This window comes from Ursus arctos, unplaced genomic scaffold (assembly GCF_023065955.2).
Source record: "Ursus arctos isolate Adak ecotype North America unplaced genomic scaffold, UrsArc2.0 scaffold_16, whole genome shotgun sequence".
Lineage (NCBI taxonomy): Eukaryota > Metazoa > Chordata > Mammalia > Carnivora > Ursidae > Ursus > Ursus arctos.
In genome coordinates this window covers 37,262,875-37,276,350 of record NW_026622830.1, presented here as the reverse complement: position 1 = coordinate 37,276,350, position 13,476 = coordinate 37,262,875, and the positions used below count along the sequence as shown (strand labels likewise).

Here is a 13,476-nt window from a genome sequence, read left to right as displayed (position 1 = left end):
AATTACCACTCCCATCCAGGCTTCCTTTACAAACAGGAATGCTGTGCTAGCTGAGGCCTCTGAGGAGGCTGGGGTGGTGGAACATATGTTGGTGATGAGTCTTGGCTGACTGAGAGGCATGACTTGATTTCCTTTAAGGGGCTCTCTCTGATTTTATGTGAGACTCCTTGAACTTATTTGTAGGGTTGACCTAGGGGACAAACTTTTATAGTCTAATCACTGCCAGGCCAGGGAGATTGCCTGCTCCATGACTCTTTCCAGTAAGGCTGAGAATCAACAAACCAAATAAAAAAAGAGATCCTGTAACAAACAAACAAACAAACAAAAAACAAAAAAACTAAATTCCTTCATGTTCAAAGGAGCCCTGAAAAAAATTGGAAGGCCCAGGAAGAGAGAGGCAGAAAGGATGGAAGAAGGGCAGAGTCAGGAGAGAAGAAAACATGTGAGCAGGGGTGCTGGGCACACTGCTGTAGGTGATGAGAGAAAATGAGTAGGAAACATTCAAAATGGTGGCAGAGAAACATTCAAAATGGCGGTCGCTGGGTGGTAGACTTGGATCTGGGTACCAGCTCGGGAAACGAAAACAACAGGCAAGCCCCCAAGGCCCGACACTAAATGCTGTCAGTATCCATGAGGGGCTGAGCCCCATATCCTTCCTCCTGGTGGCAGTGGAAGTGTTTAATGGTTAAGAACATGGACTCTGGAATCAGACTGCCTGAATTCAGGTTCCAGATTGATCTCTTGCTGCTTGTGTGACTCGTAAAGTTAACCCTGTGCCTGTTCCTACAGCTGTCGAGTGGGTACAGTGATAAACACCCACTTCCTGAGGCTATTACAAGGATTCAATGACATGAGGTACATGAAGACGTTAGAAATTTGCTTGATACTTAAATCCTCAAAAAATCCTATTCTCCATGATCTTCATTATCACCTTTTTTCTTCTTTGTCTTCTTCATACTCTCTTTGTCTTCCTTCTTTATTGTCTCCCTGTCTTCCTCCTCTTCCTCCCTCTATCTTATTATTATTTATGGGTTTATTACCACCTAGCTAAATCCCATCACATCAGACTTCCAATTCCGCTTCATTATAATGAGCATGAGAAAGATCAGGAAAAGCATCCTGATGGTTGTTCCACTTTCTGAAATCCACCTGCATGGCTGACATAGAGCCAGAACAGCCTCTTGTTAAATTTTAGCCCCATTTTCTACATACGCTGCTTTGCCTACGTATGCATGCCCAATCTGATCCTTCCTCTCTCCCCTCGGAAACCCCTTTGCTCTTCCATTTCTTTCTTTTTTTTTTTTTTTAAGATTTTATTTATTTATTTGAGAGAGAGAGAGAGAGAGCATGAGAGGGGAGAGGGTCAGAGGGAGAAGGGAGCAGAGAGCCTGATGCAGGGGTCAATCCCAGGACCCAGGCATCATGACCTGAGCCGAAGGCAATTGTTTAACCGACTGAGCCACCCAGGCGCCCACTTCCACTTCTTTTTTGTTTCAAATCTCAGCCTTATGGCCTGAAAACTGAGTTCTAGGAGTAGAAAGAGGAAGTCTGGGGGTATCTGGGTGGCTCAGTTTTATGTGCCGGATTCCTGATTTTGGCTCAGGTCATGATCTGAGAGTCATGAGATCGAGCCCCTGCATCGGGCTTTGCATTGAGTACCGAGCCTGCTTGGGATTCTCTCTCTCACCCTCTGCTCCTCCACTCGCTTGCACTCTCTCGCTCAAAAAAAAAAAAAAAAAAATCAAAAGTAAAAGGAAGTCTGTATCAACCTCAACATCCAAAAAACAAATAACCCAGTCAAGAAATGGACAGAAGACATGAACAGACATTTCTCCAAAGAAGACATACAGATGGCCAACAGACACATGAAAAAATGCTTCACATCACTTGGCATCAGGGAAATACAAATCAAAACCACAATGAGATAACACCTTACGCCAGTTAGAATGGCTAAAATTAACAAGACAGGAAACAACAAATGTTGGTGAGGAGCTGGAGAAAGGGGATCCCTCTTCCACTGTTGGTGGGAATGCAAGCTGGTACAGCCACTCGGGAAAACAGTATGGAGTTTCCTCAAGATGTTAAAAATAGAGCTACCCTACAACCCAGCAATTGCACTACTGGGTATTTACCCCAAAGATACAGACATAGTGAAAAGAAGGGACACATGCACCCCAGTGTTCATAGCAGCAACATCCACAATAGCCAAACTGTGGAAGGAGCTGAGATGTCCTTCAACAGAGGAATGGATAAAGAAGATGTGGTTCATATATACAATGGAATATTACTCAGCCATCAGAAAGGATGAATACCCAGCATTTACATTGACATGGATGGAACTGGAGGGTATTATATTAAGTGAAATAAGTCAATCAGAGAAAGACAATTATCATATGGTTTTACTCATATGTGGAATATAAGGAACAGGGGAAGGGAGGGAAAATTGAATGGGAAGAAATCAGAGAGGGAGAAAAATCATGAGGGACTCTTAACTCTAGGAAACAAACTGAGAGTTGCCGGAGGGAAGGTGGGTGCAGGGATGGGGTAACCAGATGATGGGTATTAAGGAGGGCATGTGGTGTGATGAGCACTGGGTGTTACATGCAACTGACGAATCACTGAACACTATGTCAGAAACTAATGATGTCCTATATGTTGGCTAGTTGAATTTAAATTAAAAAAAAAAAAAAGGAAAGTTTGGGTGTGTAGGGATCAAACTTTCTGTCTCTGAAATACCTTTCAGATGAAGTCATTCAGAATGTGCAGTTTGTTGGAAGAACGTGAGACCTTATTCTGAGCTGGTATTCTACCTGGCCCTGGGAACACAAGTAAATGCAAAACCACAGACAGGAGTTGGTAAATTGTTTTGTAAATGGTCAGAGAGTAAATATTTTAGGCTTTGTGAGTCACATGTGGTCTTGGTTGCATATTTCTCCTTTTCCTCCGCTTGCATCTCCTCCTTTTCCTCCGCTTCTTTCTTTTCCTCCTTGTTTCCTTTTTCTTGACCCTTTAAAAGTGGGTATGCCATATAAAAACAGGCCACACTTTGACACCCAATTGCTACAGACAGACACAATTAATTTTTTTACCCCTAATATGGCCTTTCACCAAGTTTACAATTAGTTTCGTTTTTAAAACACTGACAATGCAGTTTAAAGTAATAATTAACTGGGGGCGCCTGGGTGGCTCAGTCTGTTAAGCAGTTGACTCTTGATTTCAGCTCAGGTCAGGGTCTCAGGGTCCTAGGATTGAACACAACAGGGGGTCTGCTTCCGGATTCTCTGTCTCCCTCTGCCTCCTCCCATTTGCTTTCTCTCTTTCTCACGTAAATAAATGCATCTTTAAAAAAAAGTAATAATTAACTGCCACGTTTCCTCAGTTTCCTCCCATGAAGCCTTCAGCAACTCTCATGCCTCATCGACAGGGCTACCTGCATGGTTTTCCTGTATGTGTCTGCAAAACCTCTCGTCCTGGCTTCCTTCTCAGACCATGAATGTCTCTGTGTGTGTGTCTCTTCAAGGAACAACAAATCCCACATCAAAGGCCCAAGTTAACCAGAGTCCCTCCTTTAAATTAAACAAGTACACTGTGCCATTGGGTTCTGCGTCATGGCTGTTGTAATTGGGCGTGAGACTCAGAAAACCCATCTTTTCATCCATTCAGCTCATTACTCATCTCTTGTTGTTGCAGTCTGGTCAGAATTCTTATTAGGGAAATGGTTGTCCTTTAAAAAGTCATTTTCTCTGAGGTCTTAATATAAATGAAAAACTACCCTTGAACTTGGAGCCACTTCCTGCATAAACCCACCTGGACAGTTTGGACGGTCACATGTCCTAGATTCTGTTGCGGTACATGCGTAGCCACAAGACCTGGTCCGTTTCTGGTTGCCGTTCCCACAGGTGACACTGCAGACGGACCAGAGACTCCAGTCGCCCTCACCATCCGTGGAATCTGGAAGGAAGCCAGGGATACAGTCAGCCACCAGCCTCGCCCAAAGAGTCCCCAAATCCCCCTTGTCAGGCAGCCTGCCAGATAGATGTCTTCTTCCTTCGTTCTCACTGTTGGAGGGGACCAGAAGGCTTGTGGATCCAGAGTTCATTTTAGGGATTAGCTTCGTAAAAGCAGGGACTCTGGCTGAAGTTTTGAGCACTGTGGTGGTCCGCACGTGGCCAGGGCCTGACCCCTAGGAGGCGCTCAGTAAGTGCTTATTGGGAATGCACCCATTTCTAAAGTATGGGATCATGGAATACTATGGTAGGTAGTTTCCAAAGATGACCACCATCCCTTCCTTCCCTCCCCATACACACATTCATTGAGAGCGTGAGAGCGAGAGCGAGAGCGAGAAAGAGCTTATTTCCCCCTCCCTAAAATCTGAGCTGACTTCAGCCCCAGGGGCCTGGCAGATTCTGACTTTTATTCTGGGCACTCCAGTCACTGTGAACGAAGCTGAGGCTAAACCTGTAAATTATGGGCTACCACGTGGAAGACTACCATGTGCAGTCCACATGAGGGGCTGCAAGATACTGCACACATGAGCGAAGCCTTGTTGAACCTTCCAGCCCTTCCCAGTGGACAGCTGAAAAGAGCAGATGCCACGATGAACAGAGCAACTACCTTGTGGGACCCTGCCGGAACTCCTGAGCCACGGAATCATGAGAAATAATAAACTGCTGTTGTTTTCAGTCACCGAATTTTGGGATGGTTTGTTACACAGCAGTATATAACCGCTACATAATGGTAAAGCTAGAAATGATCCTTCGAGGTCATCACTTAATATCTAGCCAATGCATATTTATTGAGCCTCTGTTGTATGCCAGGCATAATTCTAGGTATATGGGAAATATCATTAAATAAAACTTTCAAAGATTTTTGTCCTGGTGGAACTAATATTTTAGTTAGAAGAGTCAGGCAATAATTAATAAACAAAAAATGAGTACGTTATACAGTATATTAGAAGCTAATAAATGGTATGGATAAAAGGAGAAGTAGACCAAACTAGGGGGACCTGGGAGTGGGAGGGGTTTCTATTTTTAGAAGTAAAAAAAAAACAAAAAAAACAAAACTAAGTCCTAGAGCAACTGGGTGGGGGGGACTTACCCAAGGTCATAAGGATAACAGAAAGGAAAGTTTGGGTCCTAGTGCTGAGCCTTGATCTCTACAGCATGACTCCCTCTGCAGCATCTCTACTCTGTAATAATTTCTTCTGGTTCACCCAGCTCTTCCTAGAGCCTCGGGACCTCTGCCAGGTCCAAGCTTGGGGCTACAGGCATGCGCTTTGCTGGGAAGGGGTCCTCTTGGTTCATAACAGGTCGTGGTGATCGTTACTATGTAGGCCCGGCAGGAATGCAGTCCACACATGTTTCTACCTGCAGTGCGGGCTCTGTGCCAGCCTCCCAGGCTGTTGTTTACATGGTACTCGCTCTGAACACTCCTCAGGCAAACACGGGGCCGCTGAGTCTCCTCAGCCCATTAAACGGAGTTGGGGCGGGGGGTGTTGTTCATGTTTGTGTCCTCATCCCTAACCCAGAGCAGAGAGTTTGCCCACACCTTGCCTGCCCCCAGAGCCCCCATCCATTTCTCCTCTCTCCCCAAAAGGAATCTTTTTATATTTTGATCTTCTTCTAAGAAATGGTTTTCCAGCAACACAGCCAAACCAGATGTTTGAAACTACTGTCTCGTGTGAAGGAGTTGGGCCCGTTTCCCCACTGTGAGCCTCTCCATCTCTCCCATCTCTTACTAGGCATCAACACGTAGAATTGGAGAGACAAGCTGCTTCCAGAGGGAGAAACTGCCTTGGTAGGGGCAGTTGCTGCTTCCTCCAAAAGCCCTGTGGTCTGGTAGCTCTTGGTAATCTCCCCAAGAACACCCTAGCTATGCCTAGAACAATCATGAGATTCAGGGGGAGCATTCGGGTGCAGTGGGTAATACACACATGTGAACACACTCACCACATCCTATGCGTACCACCAAGACCAGCTTTGTGGAAGGGAACAAAAACAACAAAAAGTCACAAATAAAGACTGTATTGTCATTAGACTCATAAAGGGGGCAGTGGGCCAGTCAGAATAAGTATATTAAATCACATCGGTAGAGTTCCTGTCACTGATATGGTGGGTACATAATCCAGTAATGCCAAGTGGTGCTTCTGCCTGGCTCAGCAGAAGCAATGGGACCTCAACTGTCTAGAAATCTCTTGCAACCTTTCCTTCCTGTTGCAGTAATATAGAGAGATAATTTGGGGAAATATCCTTGAACTTTGAGATTTCAGCATTAAACCTGCCATGAGGCTTATATCAGAATCTTTGCACAAGGTAATTTCTGCTTTTGGTCTCTTGCATCTAAATTACTGAATATTAGTACTGCGTTGGATTATCTGAAAAATGACTTCCATAATTCCTCTCCCCATTTCTACCCTTCGGTTACTCTCCTCTCCTGCTGACCCTAGCCTGGGCCACGTGACTTGCTTTGGCCAATGGGAAAATAGCAAATATGATGCAAACAGAGGCTGGAAAAGTGCTCGTGCATTAGGGTTTGCCCTCTTGCTGTAGAGAACTCCTCCATCACTATGTGAGGAGCCTGGGCTGGCCACCTGGAGGGTGACAGAGAGAGACCCCAGCCAGCCCCCTCAGGATGTGCAGTGGTCCAGCTAGGGCCCCAGGGCTGAGGGAAGCCATCCTAGACCACCCAGCCCCAGCCAAGCCAGCCTAGAGCTGAACAGTCCAGGCAAACTGCAGATTCTTAAGAGAGAACCCATTTGTTCTTTTAAGCCACTAAACTTTGGGGGTGTTTTCTTAAGCAGCAAAAGTTAACTATTACAAATATACCATAACATTCTCCCTAAAATATGCTTTCTAGATGGCTAGTGGACTCTGAAACAATGAAGGGTTTATTATCCCAGTAAGTGACTTTCTTCATGTTTTTATTTTAAATGCTCACAAAGCCATTGATCTTCCAAACTTAAAACGTGGTCCCCCAAAGTCAGGCACAATCGTTCCGTAGCCACGTGGCTAATCATTTCTATTAGGCTAGCGAAGAAAGGAAGCCACCTCCTAGGACAAAGCGTGTATGTCAGCTCACCACCTTGAAGGCTCTAGAGCAGACCATCTCAGATGAATGTCCCAGGAAAGACCCTCCTCTTGGGGAATCTCTATTTGTTTAATGTGTGCGAAGGACAGAAGGCTTTGAGGGCAGTATTCCATTCTGCTTTAATGAAACAAGCCTGTTCTCATTTGCTCACCTGCCAGGAAACATCGCTCAGAGCAGAAAATGAATGTGAACAGCAGTAATTGCTAAGAGGACAACAACGACAGTAAAAACCAGTCCCTGTGACATCAAAGAGCTCAGTGAGGGAAGAAAACAATCCGCAGTGTCCTGGGCTGAGAGCTGGGTTTCAAGGCATGTCATTGGAAATTTTCAAGTAGTGATTAAGCAGTTTCAGGGCACTAGAGTTCTGTGGGTCAGTTACAGTGTCTGGGCAACTGGAGTGATTTGGGTCTTGACTTGGTCACGGGCAAGCCTCCACCACTAATCGTAGATGAGAGTGGCTTCCAATTATTGAGGGCCTGCTGTAACCAGCTTCTCTGTCTAAACATACTGATTAAACTCCTATAATAATCCTGCGGGTAGGTGGAAACATGCTCCTTTTATGGATAAGGGAACTGAGGCTCAGAGAGGTTAAGGGTCTTGCCTAAGGTCACACAGCCCAAACCTGGCAGAGCTGGGATGAGATGTGAGGTCTCTCTGCTCCTGTCGTATGCCGTTCTATATCCTGGTACTCCTGCAGCCTGAATTCCGGCCCATGTCGGCCTCTCTTTTTTAAGACACCCACTGATGTGGCCATAACTCAATATTACAAAGAAAAAGCCTTGACAAAGATCACTGTGAACTCTATTAAAATGGGCCTGTGACCAGTCAGAGAATTGTAAAGAACAGAGTCCCAAACCCAGGTTACAGTAAGCAATGCCTATCTGATTTCATTGTCCGGGTTATTCAGAGCAATTCTGGGAATGGGGTACTACTATTTGACAGAAAAATATTTCTTTGGACTCATTCTTTGTACCTTGATGGCACCTTAAGTATCTCTACAGAAGGCATTTCAAATGTAGCATCTCAAATACAGCCCCAAGCGCAGCCAGCTGGCGGCCACATCACGTTTCCACAGTCACCCAGGAGGTCTAGCTAACTTCCACCCAGCAGGCCTAGCTGTTTCATAATGTATTCTAAGGATGCCATTCTACTCTTTTTTTTTTTTTTTCACCTAGGTTTTTTCGAAGTACTCGTTGGCCACAAACATTTAAATTCTTACTAAAGATCCTACCTTTTAAAAGTCTGAGATCGACATCCTCCACAAAGACCAGTTCTTGGGCCGTTTTAGTGCACTTCCGACAAGGCCGCGCACACTTCCGCTCGGAGGGTCAAGGGGTTTGCCACCGCAGGGAACTCACCCTCCCCAGCCACTTGTTCTCTCCCTGTAACCTTCCCAGCACCCAACACCGGGACAAATACTTAGAAACTGCTTAATAGCTGCTTGTTGATTGAAAAAAAAAAGCATTCAGCTCATCTGATGCTGCACAGAGTTCTGGAAATCATATGCTCCTCGTGAGCCGGTCAGAGAAGCAGTGATCATTCATTCAGCTTGCACACTACTGAGCATCTGCCACATGGAGTCTTGCTTCTCAAAGTGCGGTCCGAGGACCAGCAGTGCCAGCCTCATCCACAGCATCAGAAGCTGCGTTTGAAAAGGCCCCCAGGTTATTTGCGTTCCTGAGAAGCATTCCTGTAGGGGTATTTAAGGGACAAGATTTTCCTTATAAAGTAGCCATCCTGATACCTACTCCAATGATGAGGAAGTTCCTAAGAGGTACTCCCAAACCGTAAAAGATGGGAGTTTCTCCATGGCCCAGGGCTGCTGTCGGATCCAGACCCAAGACACGTCACAGGTATTCTAGGGCTAGAAAGCGCGGGTGAAGGTGACTCAGGCAGCCAAAGTAACTGTCCTAGGAGAAGTAAATTCTACCCTCAAGATTGAAACGGGTGATGCTCTTCGTGTTTATGATTCAGAGTGCATTCTCTAAGGGCTTTAGAGGCAAAAGTTGTTTCTAGTCACGGTCTTCAGACTTGGATGAGCTCGAGAACCACCAGGTGACTTTGGTTGCAAAAAGAAAGGAACAAAAAAGCGAAGAACGACCAACTCCAGGTCTCACTCCTGGACATTCTAGCTCAGTAGGACAGCGGCATCTCTCAAGCTGGGCTGCACGCTGGAGGCACTCACAAGCCCTTAAAACCTGACGCTTGGGCTGCGCCCCCAGAGATCCCAATGTAACTCGTCTGAAGAGAAGTCTGGGCACTGGGACTTCAAAAACTTGCTCAGGTGAGTATAAGGAGCAACCAAGGCTGAGGACCGTTGCTCTGGAATAGTGGTGCTCAGTGCACCAGAGTCCCAGATTTGGGGGATGCCTCCCCGAGTGTCTGATTCAATAGGCCTGGGATTGGGGCCTGAAAGTTTGCATTCCTGTCACAGTCTCAGGCCATGCTGATGCAGTTGATTTGGGGTTCATGCCTTGAGGACCACTGGTATAGAAGGAAGGGGCTGAGGCCAGGATTGATAACTTTAATTATGCAATCAAGGGATTCTGATGGGGAGGGTCTGAGTGCCATTCTTCAAAACAATGTCCCCTGTGTGCTGGGCAAACAGGGTAAGCCAGAAACCTGCGACATGTCAGACTGGCACCAGATATCCTCTGGGTTTCTCTTGCTTTCCTTCCCATTTCTGTCTTCCAAGTTAAGCATGCATTTCTAGAACCACTCTACTGTCTTCAAGAATGTGCTATTTTGTTGTTGTTGTTCCCCAGAGAGGCAGAATAACAAAGTGGTTAAGAGAACAGACTCTGGGCTCAGATTGCCTGAGATGAAACCTAGGACTTGACCCTTAAGGTCAAGTTGCTTCACTTCTCTAGGCTTCAGTTTTCCCATCTGTAAAATGGGGTACCTGCCTCAGAGAGCTGATTAAATAAGCTAGTGTATGTGAGATGCCATGAAGAGGGACTACTGCATGGGAAGTGCTACCTAAATGCTGGCCATCATCCCTAGTCCTTTCTTTTGGAAAGCAGATAAACTGGACTTCTTCTGGGAAAGGGGAGGTTTTACAAGCCTCCTGGCTGGGAGGAGTGTGGGAGTTCTCTTTCTGCTCCCCTAGCATCTGATATGTATCTCTACCATGGCACTGTTTTCCTCCATCACTCAACTTCTCTCCCTTGTCCACAGAAAGGTGAGATCCTCTTTAGGGAAGGCCTGTGTCTTTCTAACTGTTGGATTCCCAGAGCCCAGCCCAGTGCCAGCCACAGGCATGCTCTTAAAAAAAGGCCTTCCTGGGGCGCCTGGGTGGCACAGCGGTTAAGTGTCTGCCTTCGGCTCAGGGCGTGATCCCAGCGTTCTGGGATCGAGCCCCACATCAGGCTCCTCCACTGGGAGCCTGCTTCTTCCTCTCCCACTCCCCCTGCTTGTGTTCCCTCTCTCGCTGGCTGTCTCTCTGTCAAATAAATAAATAAAATTTAAAAAATCTTGAAAAAAAAAAAAGGTCTTCCTGTTTTGAAAGTTGCCTGGTATCATCTATTAGTGGCAGAAAGGACTCTCCAATATACAGCTGGTCTTTCTACTGAGAAATGGAGGTAAGGGTGAGAGTAGAGTGGTGCGGGACAAGTCATTCCCGTCATATAGCATTTGTTCCTGAGGCTGCTGGTGGTGAAGCCCCGAAGAACACCATCATGATGGAGGCATGTGGATGACCTCAGATATTCTTTTTTTTTTTTTTTTAAGATTTTATTTATTTATTCGACAGAGATAGAGACAGGCAGCGAGAGAGGGAACACAAGCAGGGGGAGTGGGAGAGGAAGAAGCAGGCTCACAGCGGAGGAGCCTGATGTGGGGCTCGATCCCGTAACGCCGGGATCATGCCCTGAGCCGAAGGCAGACGCTTAACCGCTGTGCCACCCAGGCGCCCCTACCTCAGATATTCTTGTAACACAAGGTAGGCTGCCTGATTCCCCATGAAGCCTCGCCAGGTCTCTTCCCTCTTCTCACACACCCAGGATGTGTTTCCCGGCTCCCTTTGCATCCAGGTGGGGCCACATGACCAGGTGTCACCAATAGAGTCTGAGCAGATACAACGTGTATCGTCTCCAGCCTGAGGTGGTTAAGAGCTTGTGCCTTTTCCAGGCTCCACCTGTCTGTCTCCTTGGCTGCCAGCCAGATGCAGAGCATCCTGTGCATAACTCAGGCCCTGGCAGCTGGCGGAGCTCTAGGAGAGAAGGAGCCTGGATCCCTGAATGACCGAGTGGAGCTGAGTTTCCCCGACTCTGTCTCCCACCCCAACTCAAGTGAAGAAGGATTTTATTATTTAAATCACTGAATTTGTAAGATGCCTGTTACCTCCCCTTTCCTACTCTAAAAACAGGGGAAACTAGAAGTCCCAACTTGGCATCTTGAAATTTATTATTGGGGAAGCCTTCCTTTGACAACCCATGAAGCACACGTTCCTGTGGGTCCCCAAGGGCTGCTTCACTGCCAATGTCAAACATGGCTGCCTGCGCAGAAGAAGCAGCTGGACACATCTCTTTTGACTAAACTGATTTTCAGTATGAATTTTTACAGTAAAATGTACAAGGAAGTTAATTTGGCAATTTCTTCATTTTTAGAAATAAAACTAAAATGGGGGGGCAGAACCTCAAAGACCCCTAACTAAAAAAAAAAATTATCTCATAGGATAATTGGTATGATTTAAAAATTATAGTCTTTCCAGAAAAATGTGGCTGCTGGTGCCTCCTTGGGGCTTCTGTGGAACAAAGTCTTTATGAGGTATGTCTCACAGAAGACCCAAAACCACATACTGTAAACTGGGTTTTGCTTGGCTCCATGTCCATTAGGTCTCATCATCCTCATTTATTCTCCCCACCAATTTTATATCGCTGGGTGGTAAACTCACCATATTCTGGCTGCTCTTTGGTTTCAAAAGTCCGGTGGCCTGGGGCTGGACGGTCCCACCCCCTGGGGGGGTTGAGGAAGTTGCTGTCATCTGAGGTACTGTCGTACTTATAGTCTTGGTCCCCGCTGTTGGCCCTCGTCAAGGACAAGGACCTCTGCCACCAGGCCCTCCAGTCGGGGGATGGGACTGACCAGCTGGGTTTATTCTCTGGATGCTGATCTTTATCTGCTTCAGAGTCAGGACCATCCACCACCTCTATGGTGACCTGAAGAATTCAGAACAGGCCAGAGTCAATGAGGGGTCTACAGCCTGCAAACTAGGTAGCCTTGGAAGAGAGTCTAAGAAAGCAGAGGGAAATGATGGATGTGTCCCTCATAGAGGAATACTGAGACCACATGGTGATATAGGATGGAAAACACCCAGAGATGGCCCAGTGGACCCCATGTCCAGATAGGACTGACATACATGGGCCTCAGGCTGGGAGGATACAGGTCATCACTGGGGTTCCTGATTTGCTGATGACTACATTGCTGGGAGGTCTTTAATTCAAGGAGTAAACATGTACTACATGTGTTCCTGAGGTGACACAAGAGTAATTATAATAAAACCGAACACTTATGGAGTTCTAAGTCTGTAGCAGGCAGTGTTTTAAATGCCTTTTACATATATTAATTTATTGAATCCTCATAACAACCGTATAAGGTTGGTACTACTGATGGGTCCCTATGATGACCATCTGCAAAAATGGCCCCAGCAATTCATCCCATCCTTGAAGGTGTGTGCTACACCTCCCATTAAGAAGTGATTTCATCTCCCTTTCATTCTGGCTTGGTCTTGTGACTTACTTTGTCCAGTAGAATATGGTAGGAGTGACACTGTGACAAGCCTTATGAGGTCTTGCAGCTTCCATTCTCATTCTCTTGGAATGTTCCTACCACTAGATAAGGAAGCCCTACACATAGAGACCACATGAAGGGAGAGGCCACCTGGTGGAGAACTGAGGTACCTCAGCCAATGGCCAGCTCCAGGGCCCCAGACATGTGAGGGAGGCCATCTTGGATGCTTCAGTCCAGTTGGGTTACCACATCCAATACCATGTGGACCAGAGACAAACTCTGCTGGCTGAGCCCTGTTCAAATTCCTAGCCCACAGGACCGTGAGCAATCCAATGGTCATGGCTTCAAGCTGTTAAGTTTTGGTTGCTAGACAGCAACAGGTTAGCTTTTCATAGAGAAGTTAACAACTTGCTTGAGGTCACACAGCTGGCAAGTGGTAGATGTGGCTAGTGTAGCCCCAGAGCCCATGCTCCTAACAACTTTGCCACACTGCCTCTCAAAAAGTCACAGAAATACCACCCCCTCATGCAAGCAGGGGGGCACGAAGGCTGCAGGGACTGGTGGGGGCTGGCTGCCATAGCTTGTGTAGAGGTGTGAGCACAAGGCCCTCAAGATCTACAGCTGTGACTTCACTCAGTCCCTCTCCAGACCCTGTGTACA

At 46.5% G+C, this 13,476-nt stretch overlaps 1 protein-coding gene across 2 annotated transcripts in view; it reads right to left on the bottom strand.

The window, feature by feature from the left end:
* ISM1 (isthmin 1) overlaps positions 1–13,476 on the bottom strand; it is a 75,912-nt gene that overhangs the window by 6,072 nt on the left and 56,364 nt on the right. For both annotated transcript variants that reach the window (XM_048222315.2, XM_026503018.4), the window contains exons 3-4: positions 11,981–12,245; positions 3,808–3,951 (exon numbers count right to left, since the gene is read on the bottom strand). In XM_048222315.2, the coding sequence (XP_048078272.1) occupies positions 3,808–3,951; positions 11,981–12,245 (409 nt within the window). The remainder of the gene's footprint in view (positions 1–3,807; positions 3,952–11,980; positions 12,246–13,476) is intronic.